Genomic DNA, 21,130 nt, shown 5'->3' on the forward strand with positions numbered 1-21,130 from the left:
AGAGAGAGAGAGAGACAGAGACAGAGACAGAGACAGAGACAGAGACAGAGACAGAGACAGAGACAGAGACAGAGACAGAGACAGAGACAGAGACAGAGACAGAGACAGAGACAGAGAGAGACAGAGAGAGACAGAGAGAGACAGAGAGAGACAGAGAGAGACAGAGAGAGACAGAGAGAGACAGAGAGAGACAGAGACACAGAGACACAGAGACACAGAGACAGAGAGAGGTCATGCAGAAGAACATCTCCTGACTTGTTATAACTTTTTGGTTGTTAAGAGCGAGATTTACACGATTCAATTTGCAAAAAATGTATAGGTAATCAAATTGTACAACTGAAGATCAACACAGGAGGAAAAGATTGACAGAGAGTGAGTTAACCTGTTTGGGCTGCAAGGGGCAGTATTGAGTAGCCAGATAAAAGGTGCCCATTTCAAATGGCCTCGTACTCAATTCTTGCTCGTACAATATGCATATTATTATTACTATTGGATAGAAAACACTCTCTAGTTTCTAAAACCGTTTGAGTGAAACAGAACTCATTCTGCAGCACACTTCCTGACCAGGAAGTGGAAAGTCTGAAATCGAGGCTCTGTTCTTCTTCCTGCCTATAAATGGGCATGAGACCTATTAGTATACATGCACGTCATGCACCTTCCCCTGGATGTCAAGAGGCTGTGAGAGAAGAAATGAGGTGATTATCTTGGTCTGAGATGGAACACATCATCTTGGAATGACGTGTCCCCCATTTTCAGTACTCTGAAGAGCGCGAGGTGGACAGTGGGATTGCCTTCTGTTTACCTGCCGTTATAGGCGACTAATATCTCCGGCTTTCATTTTATTTGATACATATCACCATATCATCGTAAAGTATGTTTTTTCAATATAGTTTCATCAGATTATTGAACATTTTTCGGGAGTTTTGCCGTGTTCCGTTCTCTTCCGTTTGTTGACATGGAGAGCGTCGTGCCACCTGGCTAGTGTGCATGCTAATTGAAGAGGGAAAGTTGCCGTTCTAAATCCAAACAACGACTGTTCTGGACAAAGGACACCTTGTCCAACATTCTGATGGAAGATCAGCAAAAGTAAGAAACATTTTATGATGCTATTTCATATATCTGTCGTAGATGTGAACTAGTCGTCGGCGCCCAAGTGTTTCTGGCTATTGTGGTAAGCTAATATAACGCTACATTTTGTTTTCGCTGTAAAACACTTAATAAATCGAAAAATATTGGCTGGAATCAGAAGATGCCTGTCTTTCATTTGCTGTACACTATGTATTTTTCAAAAATGTTTTATGATGAGTAATTAGGTATTTGACGTTGGTGTCTGTAATTATTATGGCTGCTTTCGGTGCAATTTCTGATTGTAGCTGCAATGTAAACTATGATTTATACCTGAAATATGCACATTTTTCTAACAAAACATATGCTATACAATAAATATGTTATCAGACTGTCATCTGATGAAGTTGTTTCTTGGTTAGTGGCTATTTATATCTTTATTTGGTCGAATTTGTGATAGCTACTGATGGAGTAAAAAAGTGGTGGAGTAAAAAAAGTGGTGTCTTTTGCTAACGTGGTTAGCTAATAGATTTACATATTGTGTCTTCCCTGTAAAACATTTTAAAAATCGGACATATTGGCTGGATTCACAAGATGTGTACCTTTCATATGCTGTATTGGACTTGTTAATGTGTGAAAGTTAAATATTTAAAAAGTATATATTTTGAATTTCGCGCCCTGCACTTGAGCTGGATGTTGTCATAAGTGTACCGACGCCGGGCTGCAGCGATAAGAAGTTAAAAGACCAATCTTCATCGTGGTAGCTAGCCAAATTCAAATCGGTCAGCTAGCTTACCGTCTAGCTCTAACTGTTTACTGGTGGTAACCATAGCAACATGGCCATTTAGGCAGCATTAGCAGCAACAGAAACTGAGAGACTTTCCCCACTTTTTTTTTAATACCCAGCAGAAATCAAATCAGAGAAAGGAAGAATCAATTTTAAACACAGAATTCTGAGGGAGAACCCAGAAACTTTGTTTGCCGACCACTCACAAAACAGGACTGTTACAAACCTGTTATTTAACACAGACCACACTACTGCCTGGCATACAGCTGGAACCAGGCATTTCAGCTATACCACGAAGAAAGGCATCTGCAAGGGAAGGCAAATCCACATTTCTGAGGACAGCGATAAGGAGCAGGAAACAGGTTTCTGACGGATAACATGTATCAGAACGGTACTGTCATGGTCCAGGGCTGTGAGGCTGCACTGGACCAGCAAAAAAGAAAAGGACAGCACCCCGACCTCTCCCCTCACCTCAGACACCCCAACAGCAGGACCATCCTCCCCCTGCCTGCCTACAACCATCAGAGCCAAGACCACACTACCATCAGCCTGTTGAGAGACAGGCTGGCTGTGATAGAGGTATGGGTTACTGAGCTGAAGGAGCAGCCCCCCAGCTACACCACCACCAGCCCAGACACAGAGCTTCTACAGGACCAGATCAACCAGTGCAGGACCCAGCTGAAGAAGTCTGTCCAGGAGCTGAGAGAGAGCCTTATCACAGTGATTGAGGAGGTAAAGGTCACCGTGAGGAGAGAGCCTTACCACAGCTCTTGAGGAGGTAAAGGTCACCGTGAGGAGAGAGCCTTACCACAGCTCTGGAGGAGGTAAAGGCCACCATGAGGAGAGAGCTGGTGCAGGTAAAGGAGGAGATGGCAAAGGAGTTGTCTGGCATCAAGAGGGTGCTGCAGCACAGAGAGCAGACTGTAGAGACTCCTAGAGAGAAGCTGCAGCCCCTCACCACCCCTAACACCCCCACTGACCCACCTTTACCCACAACCCCCCCCCCCCCCCCCCCCCCATACCGACAACACTTTACCCACACCCCCAGTCAACAAGGAGGCTCACATGGAGACACCTACTACAGAGAGAAGCTTTCTGCCCCCCCCCCTGACACACCCCCACACACCCCTGCATGTACACAGGCCCTGTGTACTCCAGCCCCAGACCGTAAACGCACTAATCTGGTAAAACCCGCTGAGGTGGCCATCCTCATTGACTCAAATGGGAAATTCATCCAAGAAGATAAACTCTTCCCCCAATACAAGGTGCGCAAAATATGGTGCCCAAAAACACAGGATGCCCTCCACATCCTGTCCCAGCCTGACTTTGGCACACCAGGCCACATTATTATTCACACTGGTTCCAATAACCTGCGAGAGGAGCAGGAGAGAGTAGGCAGCCTGGTCAACAGAGTAGCAGAGAGGGGAGCAGGAGAGAGTAGGCAGCCTGGTCAACAGAGTAGCAGAGAGAGGAGCAGGAGAGAGTAGGCAGCCTGGTCAACAGAGTAGCAGAGAGAGGAGCAGGAGAGAGTAGGCAGCCTGGTCAACAGAGTAGCAGAGAGAGGAGCAGGAGAGAGTAGGCAGCCTGGTCAACAGACTAGCAGAGAGAGGAGCAGGAGAGAGTAGGCAGCCTGGTCAACAGAGTAGCAGAGAGAGGAGCAGGAGAGAGTAGGCAGCCTGGTCAACAGAGTAGCAGAGAGAGGAGCAGGAGAGAGTAGGCAGCCTGGTCAACAGAGTAGCAGAGAGAGGAGCAGGAGAGAGTAGGCAGCCTGGTCAACAGACTAGCAGAGAGAGGAGCAGGAGAGAGTAGGCAGCCTGGTCAACAGAGTAGCAGAGAGAGGAGCAGGAGAGAGTAGGCAGCCTGGTCAACAGAGTAGCAGAGAGAGGAGCAGGAGAGAGTAGGCAGCCTGGTCAACAGAGTAGCAGAGAGAGGAGCAGGAGAGAGTAGGCAGCCTGGTCAACAGACTAGCAGAGAGAGGAGCAGGAGAGAGTAGGCAGCCTGGTCAACAGAGTAGCAGAGAGAGGAGCAGGAGAGAGTAGGCAGCCTGGTAAACAGAGTAGCAGAGAGGGGAGCAGGAGAGAGTAGGCAGCCTGGTCAAGAGTAGCAGAGAGAGGAGCAGGAGAGAGTAGGCAGCCTGGTCAACAGAGTAGCAGAGAGGGGAGCAAGAGAGAGTAGGCAGCCTGGTCAACAGAGTAGCAGAGAGAGGAGCAGGAGAGAGTAGGCAGCCTGGTCAACAGAGTAGCAGAGAGAGGATCAGGAGAGAGTAGGCAGCCTGGTCAACAGAGTAGCAGAGAGAGGAGCAGGAGAGAGTAGGCAGCCTGGTCAACAGAGAGCAGAGAGAGGAGCAGGAGAGAGCAGGCAGCCTGGTCAACAGAGTATAACAGAGAGGAGCAGGAGAGAGTAGGCAGCCTGGTCAACAGACTAGCAGAGAGAGGAGCAGGAGAGAGTAGGCAGCCTGGTCAACAGAGTAGCAGAGAGGGGAGCAGGAGAGAGTAGGCAGCCTGGTCAACAGAGTAGCAGAGAGAGGAGCAGGAGAGAGTAGGCAGCCTGGTCAACAGACTAGCAGAGAGAGGAGCAGGAGAGAGTAGGCAGCCTGGTCAACAGAGTAGCAGAGAGAGGAGCAGGAGAGAGTAGGCAGCCTGGTCAACAGAGTAGCAGAGAGAGGAGCAGGAGAGAGTAGGCAGCCTGGTCAACAGAGTAGCAGAGAGAGGAGCAGGAGAGAGTAGGCAGCCTGGTAAACAGAGTAGCAGAGAGGGGAGCAGGAGAGAGTAGGCAGCCTGGTCAAGAGTAGCAGAGAGAGGAGCAGGAGAGAGTAGGCAGCCTGGTCAACAGAGTAGCAGAGAGGGGAGCAAGAGAGAGTAGGCAGCCTGGTCAACAGAGTAGCAGAGAGAGGAGCAGGAGAGAGTAGGCAGCCTGGTCAACAGAGTAGCAGAGAGAGGAGCAGGAGAGAGTAGGCAGCCTGGTCAACAGACTAGCAGAGAGAGGAGCAGGAGAGAGTAGGCAGCCTGGTCAACAGAGTAGCAGAGAGAGGAGCAGGAGAGAGTAGGCAGCCTGGTCAACAGAGTAGCAGAGAGAGGAGCAGGAGAGAGTAGGCAGCCTGGTCAACAGAGTAGCAGAGAGAGGAGCAGGAGAGAGTAGGCAGCCTGGTCAACAGACTAGCAGAGAGAGGAGCAGGAGAGAGTAGGCAGCCTGGTCAACAGAGTAGCAGAGAGAGGAGCAGGAGAGAGTAGGCAGCCTGGTAAACAGAGTAGCAGAGAGGGGAGCAGGAGAGAGTAGGCAGCCTGGTCAAGAGTAGCAGAGAGAGGAGCAGGAGAGAGTAGGCAGCCTGGTCAACAGAGTAGCAGAGAGGGGAGCAAGAGAGAGTAGGCAGCCTGGTCAACAGAGTAGCAGAGAGAGGAGCAGGAGAGAGTAGGCAGCCTGGTCAACAGAGTAGCAGAGAGAGGAGCAGGAGAGAGTAGGCAGCCTGGTCAACAGACTAGCAGAGAGAGGAGCAGGAGAGAGTAGGCAGCCTGGTCAACAGAGTAGCAGAGAGAGGAGCAGGAGAGAGTAGGCAGCCTGGTCAACAGAGTAGCAGAGAGAGGAGCAGGAGAGAGTAGGCAGCCTGGTCAACAGAGTAGCAGAGAGAGGAGCAGGAGAGAGTAGGCAGCCTGGTCAACAGACTAGCAGAGAGAGGAGCAGGAGAGAGTAGGCAGCCTGGTCAACAGAGTAGCAGAGAGAGGAGCAGGAGAGAGTAGGCAGCCTGGTCAACAGAGTAGCAGAGAGAGGAGCAGGAGAGAGTAGGCAGCCTGGTCAACAGAGTAGCAGAGAGAGGAGCAGGAGAGAGTAGGCAGCCTGGTCAACAGACTAGCAGAGAGAGGAGCAGGAGAGAGTAGGCAGCCTGGTCAACAGAGTAGCAGAGAGAGGAGCAGGAGAGAGTAGGCAGCCTGGTAAACAGAGTAGCAGAGAGGGGAGCAGGAGAGAGTAGGCAGCCTGGTCAAGAGTAGCAGAGAGAGGAGCAGGAGAGAGTAGGCAGCCTGGTCAACAGAGTAGCAGAGAGGGGAGCAAGAGAGAGTAGGCAGCCTGGTCAACAGAGTAGCAGAGAGAGGAGCAGGAGAGAGTAGGCAGCCTGGTCAACAGAGTAGCAGAGAGAGGATCAGGAGAGAGTAGGCAGCCTGGTCAACAGAGTAGCAGAGAGAGGAGCAGGAGAGAGTAGGCAGCCTGGTCAACAGAGAGCAGAGAGAGGAGCAGGAGAGAGCAGGCAGCCTGGTCAACAGAGTATAACAGAGAGGAGCAGGAGAGAGTAGGCAGCCTGGTCAACAGACTAGCAGAGAGAGGAGCAGGAGAGAGTAGGCAGCCTGGTCAACAGAGTAGCAGAGAGGGGAGCAGGAGAGAGTAGGCAGCCTGGTCAACAGAGTAGCAGAGAGAGGAGCAGGAGAGAGTAGGCAGCCTGGTCAACAGACTAGCAGAGAGAGGAGCAGGAGAGAGTAGGCAGCCTGGTCAACAGAGTAGCAGAGAGAGGAGCAGGAGAGAGTAGGCAGCCTGGTCAACAGAGTAGCAGAGAGAGGAGCAGGAGAGAGTAGGCAGCCTGGTCAACAGAGTAGCAGAGAGAGGAGCAGGAGAGAGTAGGCAGCCTGGTAAACAGAGTAGCAGAGAGGGGAGCAGGAGAGAGTAGGCAGCCTGGTCAAGAGTAGCAGAGAGAGGAGCAGGAGAGAGTAGGCAGCCTGGTCAACAGAGTAGCAGAGAGGGGAGCAAGAGAGAGTAGGCAGCCTGGTCAACAGAGTAGCAGAGAGAGGAGCAGGAGAGAGTAGGCAGCCTGGTCAACAGAGTAGCAGAGAGAGGAGCAGGAGAGAGTAGGCAGCCTGGTCAACAGACTAGCAGAGAGAGGAGCAGGAGAGAGTAGGCAGCCTGGTCAACAGAGTAGCAGAGAGAGGAGCAGGAGAGAGTAGGCAGCCTGGTCAACAGAGTAGCAGAGAGAGGAGCAGGAGAGAGTAGGCAGCCTGGTCAACAGAGTAGCAGAGAGAGGAGCAGGAGAGAGTAGGCAGCCTGGTCAACAGACTAGCAGAGAGAGGAGCAGGAGAGAGTAGGCAGCCTGGTCAACAGAGTAGCAGAGAGAGGAGCAGGAGAGAGTAGGCAGCCTGGTAAACAGAGTAGCAGAGAGGGGAGCAGGAGAGAGTAGGCAGCCTGGTCAAGAGTAGCAGAGAGAGGAGCAGGAGAGAGTAGGCAGCATGGTCAACAGAGTAGCAGAGAGGGGAGCAAGAGAGAGTAGGCAGCCTGGTCAACAGAGTAGCAGAGAGAGGAGCAGGAGAGAGTAGGCAGCCTGGTCAACAGAGTAGCAGAGAGGGGAGCAGGAGAGAGTAGGCAGCCTGGTCAACAGAGTAGCAGAGAGAGGATCAGGAGAGAGTAGGCAGCCTGGTCAACAGAGTAGCAGAGAGAGGAGCAGGAGAGAGTAGGCAGCCTGGTCAACAGAGAGCAGAGAGAGGAGCAGGAGAGAGCAGGCAGCCTGGTCAACAGAGTATAACAGAGAGGAGCAGGAGAGAGTAGGCAGCCTGGTCAACAGACTAGCAGAGAGAGGAGCAGGAGAGAGTAGGCAGCCTGGTAAACAGAGTAGCAGAGAGAGGAGCAGGAGAGAGTAGGCAGCCTGGTCAACAGAGTAGCAGAGAGAGGAGCAGGAGAGAGTAGGCAGCCTGGTCAACAGAGTAGCAGAGAGAGGAGCAGGAGAGAGTAGGCAGCCTGGTAAACAGAGTAGCAGAGAGGGGAGCAGGAGAGAGTAGGCAGCCTGGTCAAGAGTAGCAGAGAGAGGAGCAGGAGAGAGTAGGCAGCCTGGTCAACAGAGTAGCAGAGAGGGGAGCAAGAGAGAGTAGGCAGCCTGGTCAACAGAGTAGCAGAGAGAGGAGCAGGAGAGAGTAGGCAGCCTGGTCAACAGAGTAGCAGAGAGAGGATCAGGAGAGAGTAGGCAGCCTGGTCAACAGAGTAGCAGAGAGAGGAGCAGGAGAGAGTAGGCAGCCTGGTCAACAGAGAGCAGAGAGAGGAGCAGGAGAGAGCAGGCAGCCTGGTCAACAGAGTATAACAGAGAGGAGCAGGAGAGAGTAGGCAGCCTGGTCAACAGACTAGCAGAGAGAGGAGCAGGAGAGAGTAGGCAGCCTGGTCAACAGAGTAGCAGAGAGGGGAGCAGGAGAGAGTAGGCAGCCTGGTCAACAGAGTAGCAGAGAGAGGAGCAGGAGAGAGTAGGCAGCCTGGTCAACAGAGTAGCAGAGAGAGGAGCAGGAGAGAGTAGGCAGCCTGGTCAACAGAGTAGCAGAGAGAGGAGCAGGAGAGAGCAGGCAGTCTGGTCAACAGCGTAACAGAGAGAGGAGCAGGAGAGAGTAGGCAGCCTGGTCAACAGAGTAGCAGAGAGGGCCTCTGAGCGGTTCCCCAACTCCCACTTCACCATCTCCACTCTGCTGCCCTGCAAAGACTTCCATCCCCGTACCATTCAGAAAGTCAACGTTGACATCACCAGAGGGTGTGGCCTACTCCCGAACGTACACGTTGCTCACCACCCAACAATCACCCCAGAGCATCTGCACGACCATTCCCATCTGAGGAAGCAGACAGTAGGGATGTTTGCCAAGTGTCTTAAGGACGTGGCACTTGGTAGACAAACACCACATGCCGTATTGGACAGAGGACCACCCAGAGACCCCTACCAGACCACTGCACCAACAAGGAGCCCCAGACCCCTTCAACGCCACACCAGACCCAGCGCACCCCACAGGCCCCACCCACCACCAGACCACCACCACCACTTCCATCGGCTTAGCCAGACCGGACCGGGCCCAGCCTACTACCCCGCACCAGACCACCACCCCTACCAGACCAGAGAGGAAGCCCCACGGCCCAGACCTGGCCCCCCTCCACTCCACAGGGCCCAACAGCAGGACCAGCGCAGCTACGCAGAGGTCGTCAGAGGACAGGAGAACCTTGTAGGATTAAGTGAGATTAAACAGCTCCTCCAATACATCTGCACTAAACATACACGCACGCACGCACGCACGCACGCACACACACACACACACACACACACACACACACACACACACACACACACACACACACACACACACACACACACACACACACACACACACACACACACACACACACACACACACACACACACACACACACACACACACCAATTGTACTAGAATTGACTTGTTCAATGAATAGGAATGTTTATATATATAACAGAAAGAATGTTAGCTGTTATCCTGTTTATCTCACTCTTAACAACTTATTAGTTAGATACTGTATTTCTGACTGCTATTCTTTCTTTTGTAACATGAAATCACTATCAGTTAGCATGTGGAACATTCAGGACCTAAACTCATCAACCTTTGAACTGAAGAGTTTAGCACTGGAGTTCAACAAAAACCTTAAAGATGTTGACGTCATCATTCTGCAGGAGACATGGTGTAAGGCTGACATTGTCACTCACTGTCCCACAGGCTACAGAGAGGTAATTGTGATGTCACTGTCCCACAGGTTACAGAGAGGTAATTGTGATGTCACTGTCCCACAGGCTACAGAGAGGTAATTGTGATGTCACTGTCCCACAGGCTACAGAGAGGTAATTGTGATGTCACTGTCCCACAGGCTACAGAGAGGTAATTGTGATGTCACTGTCCCACAGGCTACAGAGAGGTAATTGTGATGTCACTGTCCCACAGGCTACAGAGAGGTAATTGTGATGTCACTGTCCCACAGGCTACAGAGAGGTAATTGTGATGTCACTGTCCCACAGGCTACAGAGAGGTCATTATGATGTCACTGTCCCACAGGTTACAGAGAGGTAATTGTGATGTCACTGTCCCACAGGTTACAGAGAGGTAATTGTGATGTCACTGTCCCACAGGTTACAGAGAGGTCATTATGATCTCACTGTCCCACAGGCTACAGAGAGGTCATTATGATGTCACTGTCCCACAGGCTACAGAGAGGTCATTGTGATGTCACTGTCCCACAGGTTACAGAGAGGTCATTGTGATGTCACTGTCCCACAGGCTACAGAGAGGTCATTATGATGTCACTGTCCCACAGGCTACAGAGAGGTCATTGTGATGTCACTGTCCCACAGGTTACAGAGAGGTCATTATGATGTCACTGTCCCACAGGTTACAGAGAGGTCATTGTGATGTCACTGAAACACAGCTCTGTCAATAGAGGCAGAGACTCTGGAGAACTGATCATTTGGTACAAATCCGAACGACAACATCTAATTGATCCCTTCAGAATTGGCAAATATCACATTTGGTTAAAACTGAAAAAAGAACTTGTACTGACAGAAAAAGATGTGTTCCTTTGCGCAGTTTATATCCCCCCCCCCCCCTCAGAATCCCCATATTACTCAGAGGAGATCTTCCCCACCCTTGAGGAAGAGACGTGCCATTTCCAGGCCCAGGGAAATGTGCTCATCTGTGGGGACACAAATGCGCGCACAGGAACACGACCTGATCTAACGAGCACACGAGGGGACAGCTTTATTACAGGCCATACTGTTTCTAACTGCCTTAATCTCCCCCATAGAAACAACAGTGACAGCACCGTCAACAAAAACGGAAGGGATCTGTTGCAGCTCTGTAGAAGCCTGGGTCTGTACTTTGTCAATGGTAGGTTACGGGGGGACTCTTTGGGGAGATTCACCTACTGCTCACCTCTTGGCCACAGTACAGTACACTATATGATCACAGACATTGACCCTTTCTCTCTCAGCTCATTCACTGTCAAGCCACTAACGCCTCTGTCTGACCACGGCCAAATTACGTTGTCCCTCAAAAGAACAGACATGGAAACAACCACACATTCACAGCCCAGTAAGCTGTACAACATCAGAAATTCATACAGATGGGCCCAAAACAGCACAGAAGAATACCAGAAAGCAACCTGGAACCAAAATATCCAAACACTCTTAGATACCTTTCTGGATACCACATTCACTCACAGTAAAGAAGGCATCAATCTAGCAGTACAAAACATCAACTATATATTCAGGCAAACGGCAAAAGAAGCACAATTGAAATTGATAAAAAACAAAACAAAAAAGATCACAGATGACAACTGGTTTGATGCAGATTGTAAAATTATAAGGAAAAAAATTAGAACACTATCCAACCAAAAGCACAGAGACCCAAATAATGGTGAATTACGCCTTCATTACTGTGAGACTTTAAAACTCTATAAACGTACACTCAGAACCAAAAAAGCCCAGTACAACAGAAAGCAGCTGACGCTAATTGAGGAGTCCATAAACACAAACAACTTCTGGCAAAATTGGAAAAAAAGAAAAAAATTAAAACAAGAGGAATTAGCGATACAAAATGGTGACATATGGACAACCCATTTTAAAACACTCTACAACACCGTTCAAATTGACACAAACGCAGAACAACGCCAAATTCATGAGAAGTTGAATGGATTAGAAAAAGCTATAAAGGACAATCAAAATCCACTGGACTCCCCAATTACTGACCAGGAGCTCTATAAGAAACTTCAGGCTCTCAAATTTAAAAAGGCATGCAGACCTGATGGCATCCTAAATGAGATGCTCAAACTCACCAGTGCAAAATTTCAATTGGCTATATTAAAACTGTTTAATTTGATCCTGAGTGTAGGTTATTTCCCTGACATCTGGAATCAAGGACTCATAACCTCAATCTTTAAAAACGGAGACAAATTTGACCCTAACAATTACAGAGGCATTTGTGTGAACAGTAACCTGGGGAAGGTTTTCTGTAGTATTATAAATGTAAGAGTTCTAAACTTCCTTAATAAGCACAATGTCTTGAGTAAAAGCCAAATTGGATTTATACCAAAACATCGCACGACCGATCATATTTACACCCTACGCACCCTGATAGATAAACATGTCCACCAAAATAATACCAAAATATACGCTTGCTTTATCGACTTCCAAAAAGCATTTGATTCTATTTGGCATACAGGACTGTTCTACAAAGTAATTGAAAGTGGTGTAGGGGGTAAAACATATGACATAATTAAATCAATGTATACTGGCAATACGTGCAGCATTAAAATTGGCAAGAAAAGAACAGAATTCTTTAACCAGGGGCGGGGCCTTCGTCAGGGTTGTAATCTGAGCCCTGCACTCTTCAATATTTACATCAACGAATTGGCCACTATTCTAGAAAAATCCTCAGCCCCTGGTGTTAGTCGTCATAATTCAGAGGTTAAATACCTACTCTTCGCAGATGACCTATGCCTGCTGTCACCCACAGTACATGGCCTACAGCAGAGCCTGGATCTGCTAGAGCAGTACTGCCAGACCTGGGCCCTGGCAGTAAACCCCAAAAAGACTAAAATAATGATTTTCCAGAGAAGATCCAGATCTCAGGGAATTAGACCAAAGTTCTCAATTTGTACAAAATACACTGCTAAAAAAAATAAAAGGAACACTTAAACAACACAATGTAACTCCAAGTCAATCACACTTCTGTGAAATCAAACTGTCCACTTAGGAAGCAACACTGATTGACAATAAATGTCACATGCTGTTGTGCAAATGGAATAGACAAAAGGTGGAAATTATAGGCAATTAGCAAGACACCCCCAATAAAGGAGTGATTCTGCAGGTGGTGACCACAGACCACTTCTCATTTCCTATGCTTCCTGGCTGACGTTTTGGTCACTTTTGAATGCTGGCGGTGCTCTCACTCTAGTGGTAGCATGAGACGGAGTCTACAACCCACACAAGTGGCTCAGGTAGTGCAGCTCATCCAGGATGGCACATCAATGCGAACTGTGGCAAGAAGGTTTGCTGTGTCTGTCAGCGTAGTGTCCAGAGCATGGAGGCGCTACCAGGAGACAGGCCAGTACATCAGGAGACTTGGAGGAGGCCGTAGGAGGGCAACAACCCAGCAGCAGGACCGCTACCTCCGCCTTTGAGCAGGAGGAGCACTGCCAGAGCCCTGCAAAATGACCTCCAGCAGGCCACAAATGTGCATGGTGTAAGTTAAAGAGTACTGTTAGCTAGCTTGCTAACGTTAGTTGGCTGGCTCGCTAGCTAAAGTTATGTGTATGATCTGTGTACTAATATTATTCGTATATCAGAAATCCATTTGCATTGCTAGTTATAGCCTAATATTAGTTATCTAGCTAACATTGAACCTAATTGGTTAGCTTTAGCTACCTGCAGATTCATGCATGGTGGCTAGCTATGACAATCTGTTTTTATTGCTAGTAGTATGGGTTGGGATTATCGCCGAGTTCAAAACAATTGGGAACTCGGAAATGGGACTTCGGAAATCTCCGACTTCAGTGTGTTCAAGACAACTGGGAACTCTGAAAAAAACGAGCTCCGACTGGGAAAAATCATTTTGGATGTCATCCAAACCAGAATTCCAACTCGGGAACAATGGCCCCTTTCTAGAGCCCCGACTTTCCAACCTGAAGATCACTGACGTCATGATTTGACCTCAAAATTTTCCAAGTTCCCAGTTGTCTTGAAAGCACTATTATGTTCATTGTTTAGCTAGCTAGCAAGCCACAGTGGTTCCTCCTCAAAAAGTTGCGAGCTTGCACCAGACTTATAGGTACCCAGTGTCACGGCTTCATTGCTCCAGACCACCACAAGGGTGAGCACTCATTAAGCATTTGGGTCCCAAGGTTTTTATATGACCAATCATATCGAGTGGATCCAATGACGAGTTTGACATGGGCCACCCATCCCTGGTGACTTCAACAAAGATGGCTGACAAAACATTATGGGGAAGCGAATTTAAGTAATTATAACGTCATAACAAGTCAAGCAAAAAAATTACAATTGAGAGGAATATGTTAGTTAATGTAGAGACAAACTATTGTGCATATTTTTTGGTCATAATGTTATTTATGAAAATCTCTATTTAGGAAAGTTTTTTTCAGGCATATCCAATACCAAGTGTATCAAACTCATTCATTATAGCAAGCAGGGAGCAGGTTTCGAACCCTCACCATTCTAGCCCGAAGTCCAGCACGCAATCGACTGTGCCCAAATGTATTAATTGGGGTTGGGGTCGATTGTGGCTAAAAACACTTTATCAACTGTAGTCTTTAACATGTGGAAAGGGGAAAAAGTATTATTGTTAGTTTTCACCAGCGTAGCAGGATGGGCTATTAGCTGAACAATAGACTATTCAACCTTTACTAAAGAATTGTCTAATAGCCGAGCTAGGTGTGAAACCCCCTCGTCCCCAACTTGCAATAAATACTTTTCAGAATTATCTAGAAAAAGCAGCGGAGATGCGCAATAGGTTTCTAAGAAGAGGCTCCACAATGTGTGAAGCTCTTAATTTGGCATTGGGGAAGACATGAGATGAACTGCTACAAAAAGACCCGCTAAAGCTAAAGAACACTCTGTAATGTTAACAACTACATATACTTTTGAACTACTTTGAACTCGCAAATAGTGGGAGATGCAGTCAAGAAACACTGGCATGTTTTATTTACGTGATAAATTGGTCCATGCCAACTGCCAGCAACAAAAGATAATCAGCCAGAATGTTTTGGGATTTTCCACCTCCAGACATTATTTCCTAAAGGTCTTAATGATGAAATGCCTATGTATGTTATGTTGTAAATTTGAACATAAATGATGCCCCTATTTCAGATTACTCTGATGTTTTTCTTACACTGTACCCAATGATTTATGAAAACTTGCTTGGTAGGTCGATGTCCTCATTGTGGTTTTACCGAAGTGTAAAACCGAATACACAGTGTCTATGGTGTCAAGTTGCACTTCCTAAGGCTTCCACTAGATGTCAACCGTCTTTAGAAACTTGTTTCAGGCTTCTGCTATAAAGGAGGGCGGAATGGGAGCTGAATGAGTCATGGGTCTGGCAGAGAGTCTCAGGCTCGTGACGCGCGCTCCCGACAGAGTTAGCTCTCGTTCCGGTTCTTTTCTACAGACTATGGAATTCTCCAGGTTGAAACATTATTAACGTTTTATGTTAAAAACATCCTAAAGATTGATTCCATACATCGTTTGACATGTTTCTACGACCTGTAACGGAACTTTTCGAGTTTTTGTCTGGACGTAGTGCTCGTGCCTCATGAAGATAGATTACTGGGCTGAACACGCTAACAACTAGTGGCTATTTGGACATAAATTATGGACTTTTGGAACTTTATGGAACAAATCAGTAATTTATTGTCAAACAGGGATTCCTGGGAGTGTATTCTGATGAAGATCATCAAAGGTAAGTGAATATTTATAATGTTATTTCTAACTTCTGTTGACTCCAACATGGCGGATATTTCTTTGGCTGGATTGGGCTCTGAGCGCCGTACTCAGATTATGCTTTTTCCGTAAAGTTTTTTTGAAATCTGACAAAGCGTTTGCATTAAGGAGGAGTCTATCTTTAATTCTGTGAATAACACTTGTATCTTCTATCAATGTTTATTATGAGTATTTCTGTGAAATGATGTGGCTATCTGCAAAATCACCGGATGTTTTGGAATCAAAACATTACTGCACGTAACACGCAGTAAACTGAGATTTTTGGATATAAATATGCACATTATTGAACAAAACATACATGTATTGTGTAACATGATGTCCTATGAGTGTCATCTGATGAAGATGTTCAAAGGTTAGTGATTCATTTTATCTATATTTCTGCTTTTTGTGACTCCTATCTATGGCTGGAAAAATGGCTGTGTGTTTTTGTGACTTGGCTCTGACCTAACATAATCATGTTGTGCTTTCGCTATAAAGCCTTTTTGAGATCGGACACGATGTGTAGATTAACAAGATGTTTATCTTTCATTTGCTGTATTGGACTTGTTAATGTGTGAAAGTTACATATTTCCCCAAAATATTTTTGAATTTCCGTGCTGCCTTTTCAGCGGAATGTTGTCGAGGGGGTTCCGCTAGCGGAACGCCTGCGCTAGAAAGGTTAATGAATTTAGAATGATATAAAAGCCCCTTAGATATTCTCAGATATTCTCACAGATCCTAAAAGAAAATGCACCTTAGATATTAATACAGAGTCCTCCAATCCTCTAAATGTAATTATTGAAAAAAATATTTTTAGATATACTGGTGTTGGTCTAAAAGTAACGCTATTTTGGAGATTTCATTTTCATTTAACCTAGAGTGAGCGAGAAAAAGGCAATTCTTGAACATGGGGTGAGACATTCTCACTAATTAGGTAAATACAGCCAGTTATTTAGAATTATTTATTTCTGGAGAAACTTAACTTGATTGTTTAGCAGACAACCCTTACTTATATTCAGTCAACACATATCTTAAGAATAATATTTGAACATTTTAATTTCTCCATTGCTTGTCTCAGAGATTCACGAAATGATGCTGAAATAGACGGCCACAGCGGGAAGTGCCTATGCCTGGTGAGCAGTTGGTCAAGTTCTGTTGTCAGAGGAGGAATGGAAATGTCAGGATGAACCAAAAACCTGACGAACCAGCCTCGTACTATATGTTGACTCTGCCTGTCGGAGGTGGAGGTCCAGAGCTCACAGGTGTGCCTGGCATGGATTGTGACTCCATCTCGTTCCTTTTCAACGCGTGAGTGAGCCAATGACTATTCAAGCAGAATCACGTTCCCATTGTTCCTCAGCTGTAGTGTATGATATAACATTTTATAGCTCAACTCCAAATTTTGCTACATAGGACCGAACCAAGCCGGTCGGTCACAAATGACCCAAAAGTGATCTGAATTTTAGTCATTTCAGACTTGTGACATTTCAGGTGTATACAGTATATCAGAATGTTTTACAAAGTCGTTTGGATGTAGTGAACACATTTTTAAACTAACTTTATTTGAGAAACCTACATTTTTCTTAACTGTAGCTTTAGTGGTAAAGGTGCTCTCGAGCGGCTAGATGTGTTTTACCATTTGGCCATCAGATTTGCCATCAATGCTCCTTATTGGACACATCATTGCACTCTATACTCCTCTGTAAACTGGTCATCTCTGTATACCCGTCGCAAGACCCACTGGTTGATGCTTATTTATAAAACCCTCTTAGGCCTCACTCCCTCCTATCGGAGATATCTACTGCAGCCCTCATCCTCCACATACAACACCCATTCTACCAGTCACATTCTGTTAAAGGTCCCCAAAGCACACACATCCCTGGGTCGCTTGTCTTTTCAGTTCGCTGCAGCTAGCGACTGGAACGAGCTGCAACAAACACTCAAACTGGACAGTTTTATCATTCAAAGGCTCCATCATGGACACTCTTAATGACAGTTGTGGCTGCCTTGCGTGATATATATTGTGTTGTCATGTGTTGCTGCCTTGCTATGTTGTTGTCTTAGGTATCTATTTATGTAGTGTGTTGTCTCTCTTGTCGTGATGTGTTTTTTGTCCTATATTTTTAATGTATTTTTTAAATCCCAGACGCAGTCCCTCAGGAGGCCTTTTGGTAGGCCGTCATTGTAAATAAGAATTTGTTCTTAAACTAACTTGCCTAGTTAAATAAAGGTTAAATAAATAAAATAGCGTAGCTTAACTTCTTCCAGTGTGAAGTAATTGGTAGTTTGGTAAACTATATTTTCAGTGTAGCTTCCGCAACACTGGTGTGTGTACGTGTATGTGGAATATAGGACCATGCTGTGTGTGAGACTTACAAGCCCGTGCAGTGCATTGTGTGGAGGTGTTGAGAGCAGGGTGTATCCCCAGGCAGGTGAACAGAGAGTTGTTGGAGGTCTGGGATCCAGACTGCAGTACGGAGACATTGTTGGCTGGCCACGCCCCTTCACCACCAAGCCACGCCCCTCCCTGGTGCAATATTAACCAGAACAACAGTCATTTAATTTGTTAGGACCCTCTCTGGGTGCGTGCGTGCGTGTGCATGTGTGTGTGTGTACCTGTGCCAGGGAGAGAGGGTTTGTGGTCCAGCGTAGTGAAGGGGGGGGCAGGCCCCCCAGCCATGAACAGGTCAGGTTGAGGGAGGAGTAGTTCATTGCTGGCAGAACAGAGCAGGAGGGGGAACCATCTGGAGGGTCTGGGGACAGGGGGACAACATACAACACAACACTGTGTCGTTATTGTATGTGTGTGTGTGTGTGTGTGTGTGTGTGTGTGTGTGTGTGTGTGTGTGTGTGTGTGTGTGTGTGTGTGTGTGTGTGTGTGTGTGTGTGCGTGCGTGCGTGCGTGCGTGCGTGCGTGCGTGCGTGCGTGCGTGCGTGTGTGTGGTGTGTGTTTCTGTGGTTGTTTCTGGGGTTATATATGTGTGTTTGTGTGTCGTGTCGGTATATGTGTTTGCCCGTATGTGTGTGTGTGTGAGGTCAGGTGTTAGAAGTCAGGGGTTAGGGGTTAGAACTCAGAGGGTACTCACAGTAAACAGTGAGGTTGATGGTCTTGAGAGAGCGGGATTTGAGGTACGTGTTCTGAGACTGACAGGTGTAGGTACCAGTGTGCATCCGCAGAATCCTAGTGATGGTGAACTGGGGTCCCGTGTACACCTGGCTGGATTAGAACCATTATATAACACACCTGGCTGGATTAGAACCAATATATAAAACACCAGGCTGGATTAGAACCAAAATATAAAACACCTGGCTGGATTAGAACCAATTTAAATTACAACTGACTGAATTAGAACCAATATATAAAACACCTGGCTGGGATTAGAACCAATATATAAAACACGTGACCTGAGATTATATTAATATTTATTTTTATACCTTTATTTCAACAAGGAACACAGACTGAGACCAATGTCTCATTTACAGCTGGGCCCTGCGTATATATGTTTACAAATACAGTTTAGGTACAATGATAAAAAAAAATAAACAAGACAAACAAAACGATCACAGATAATAAAAAAATACAGCATCACATTTACACATAGTAGAATAACCTAACAGCACAAGAACTTGCAGACATACCCAACTCTGTGGAAATTGCAGGGGCCTCAAGTGTAATCCATGTTGAGACATGGTTTTAGGAATTCTAATTCTAATATTGATGAGTGATGATAGATAAGAAGGTAGTTTATTCAGAAGTGCTTTATAGACAAACACGAGAGCATGTTGTTCTCGTCTCATGGACAGTGAAGTCCAACCCACATTTTGATATAAAACACAGTGGTGAGTCTGTAGCTAGCACCCGTTATAAACCTAAGTGCGCAATGATAAGTAGCATCCAGCGATTTTAAGTGTTGATGCCGTAGCATGTAAATAATATCCCCATAATCTATAACAGACATAAAAGTAGCTTGCACAATTTGTTTTCTATTTGTAGGGGACAAACACGTCCTGTTTCTATAGAGGAAGCCTAGCTTGATTTTTTGCCGTTTACAAAGTTCGTCAATATGCATTTTAAAAGACAGTTTATCATCCAACCATATCCCTAAGTATTTATATGCAGAGACCTGATTAATTAGACAACCAGCTAAGCTCGTAAGTGCAAGTGTATTTTCAACCAACTTTTTGAACCTATTAAAAATCATGAAATTTGTTTTCTTTGCATTTAAAACACGTTTCAGCTAGTATAAAAGACCCTTGTAATAACTTAAAATCTGTCTCCAATAGTGATAATGCTTGGTCATCCGTTGAAGCGATAGAGTACATGACCGTGTCAACAGCATATAAATTAATTTGACTTTTATCTCATCACCGATATTGTTTATGTAGAGAGTGAACAGTAATGGACCAATTATAGAACCTTGTGGGACCCCTTTAACCAACTCCAATGGCTCCGACTGGATGCCGTCGACTCTAACAGCCTGACTTCTATCCTTTAGATAGTCATGAAACCAACGACGGGCATCCAATCCCAGTCCTATTAATGACAGCTTACCCAAAAGTATCGCATGGTCTACAGTGTCAAAAGCTTTAGATAAATCTATGAACAAGGCGGCACAGTACTTCTATTATCTAGGGCATTAGTAATATCATTTACAACACGTACAGTGGCCGTAATAGTACTGTGTTTAGGTCTAAAGCCAGATTGATTACTAGAAAGAGTATTGTAAACAGTTAAAAAGAATGTAGTTGCCTATTCACGAATGACTCTAGAATTTTAGCCAAACAGGAGAGCTTAGAGATGGGCCGATAATTATCCAATTCACTACCATCACCTCCCTTGAGGAGTGGTAAAACAAAAGCTGTTTTCCAAGATTTAGGAATCTTTCCAACGACAAATGTTTGATTAAAAATATGCGTCACCACACCAGCAATAATAGGTGCCGCACACTTGAGTAAATATGGATCCAGATTGTCAGCGCCTAATGATTTCTTAGAATCTATAGCAGATAGCGCAGATAAGACCTCATCTTCTGTGACTTTTTGAAAATTAAAAACCGGCTTACTGTTTTCCACATCAGCTGAAGGCCGAGGGATTGAAACAATAGACCGGTTAGGATCATGTTGGCCACTTTTTCTTTCAAAAAGAAAACCAGCAGATATAAAATGCTTACTAAAAACATCACAAATTTCAGTTCGGTCAGTGATGATCCCAGATTACGATGTAATTTGCTTCGGCAGGGAAGTCAAGGAGTTTCCGCGTTTATGTGAGTTGACAGTTTTCCAGAATTTAGCAGGATCACCAGCAGACTCTGTCATAGCATCAAGAAAATACCTAGATTTGGCCTTTTTTATTCCTCCGGTCCATTTATTTTTCAATTGCCTAAAAAGCAGCCAATCAGCTGTTTCGCCAGTTTTCCTCGCCAAGGCCCATGATTGATTATTTTGCAGAAAAAGGATTTTCAAATCACAGGAGAACCAAGGATCTGTTCGATTTTTTACCCTAAGTCACTTTAACGGGGCGTGTTGATCATTCATGAAGGTAAAAATTGATGAAAAGAAAGAGAATGCTAAACTGGGTCCTTCATGCAGTTTACGGATAAAAGCTCTGAATAATAAAGGTGAAAGATAACGGCTCTGAGAAGTGTTTATAGTTTCTCTTTAGAATTATACGGGGGTCAGGGTTTTTAGCCTAGTATCTCTGATTCATGCAATAGGGCAGTGGGTTTTTTTGCCAGCAGCATACCACCCTGCATACCACTGCTGGCTTGCTTCTGAAGCTAAGCAGGGTTGGTCCTGGTCAGTCCCTGGATGGGAGACCAGATGCTGCTGGAAGTGGTGTTGGAGGGCCAGTAGGAGGCACTCTTTCCTCTGGTCTAAAAAAATATCCCAATGCCCCAGGCAGTGATTGGGGACACTGCCCTGTGTAGGGTGCCGTCTTTCGGATGGGACGTTAAACGGGTGTCCTGACTCTCTGAGGTCATTAAAGATCCCATGGCACTTATCGTAAGAGTAGGGGTGTTAACCCCGGTGTCCTGGCTAAATTCACA

At 46.1% G+C, this 21,130-nt stretch overlaps 1 protein-coding gene across 1 annotated transcript in view; it reads right to left on the bottom strand.

The window, feature by feature from the left end:
• LOC129863319 (V-set and immunoglobulin domain-containing protein 10-like 2) overlaps positions 1–21,130 on the bottom strand; it is a 142,136-nt gene that overhangs the window by 52,931 nt on the left and 68,075 nt on the right. Inside the window, exon 6 of the mRNA XM_055935209.1 lies at positions 18,245–18,300. Coding sequence (XP_055791184.1) covers positions 18,245–18,300 — 56 coding nt within the window. The remainder of the gene's footprint in view (positions 1–18,244; positions 18,301–21,130) is intronic.

The sequence above is a fragment of the Salvelinus fontinalis genome, chromosome 10 (genome assembly GCF_029448725.1).
Source record: "Salvelinus fontinalis isolate EN_2023a chromosome 10, ASM2944872v1, whole genome shotgun sequence".
In the NCBI taxonomy this organism is placed as follows: domain Eukaryota; kingdom Metazoa; phylum Chordata; class Actinopteri; order Salmoniformes; family Salmonidae; genus Salvelinus; species Salvelinus fontinalis.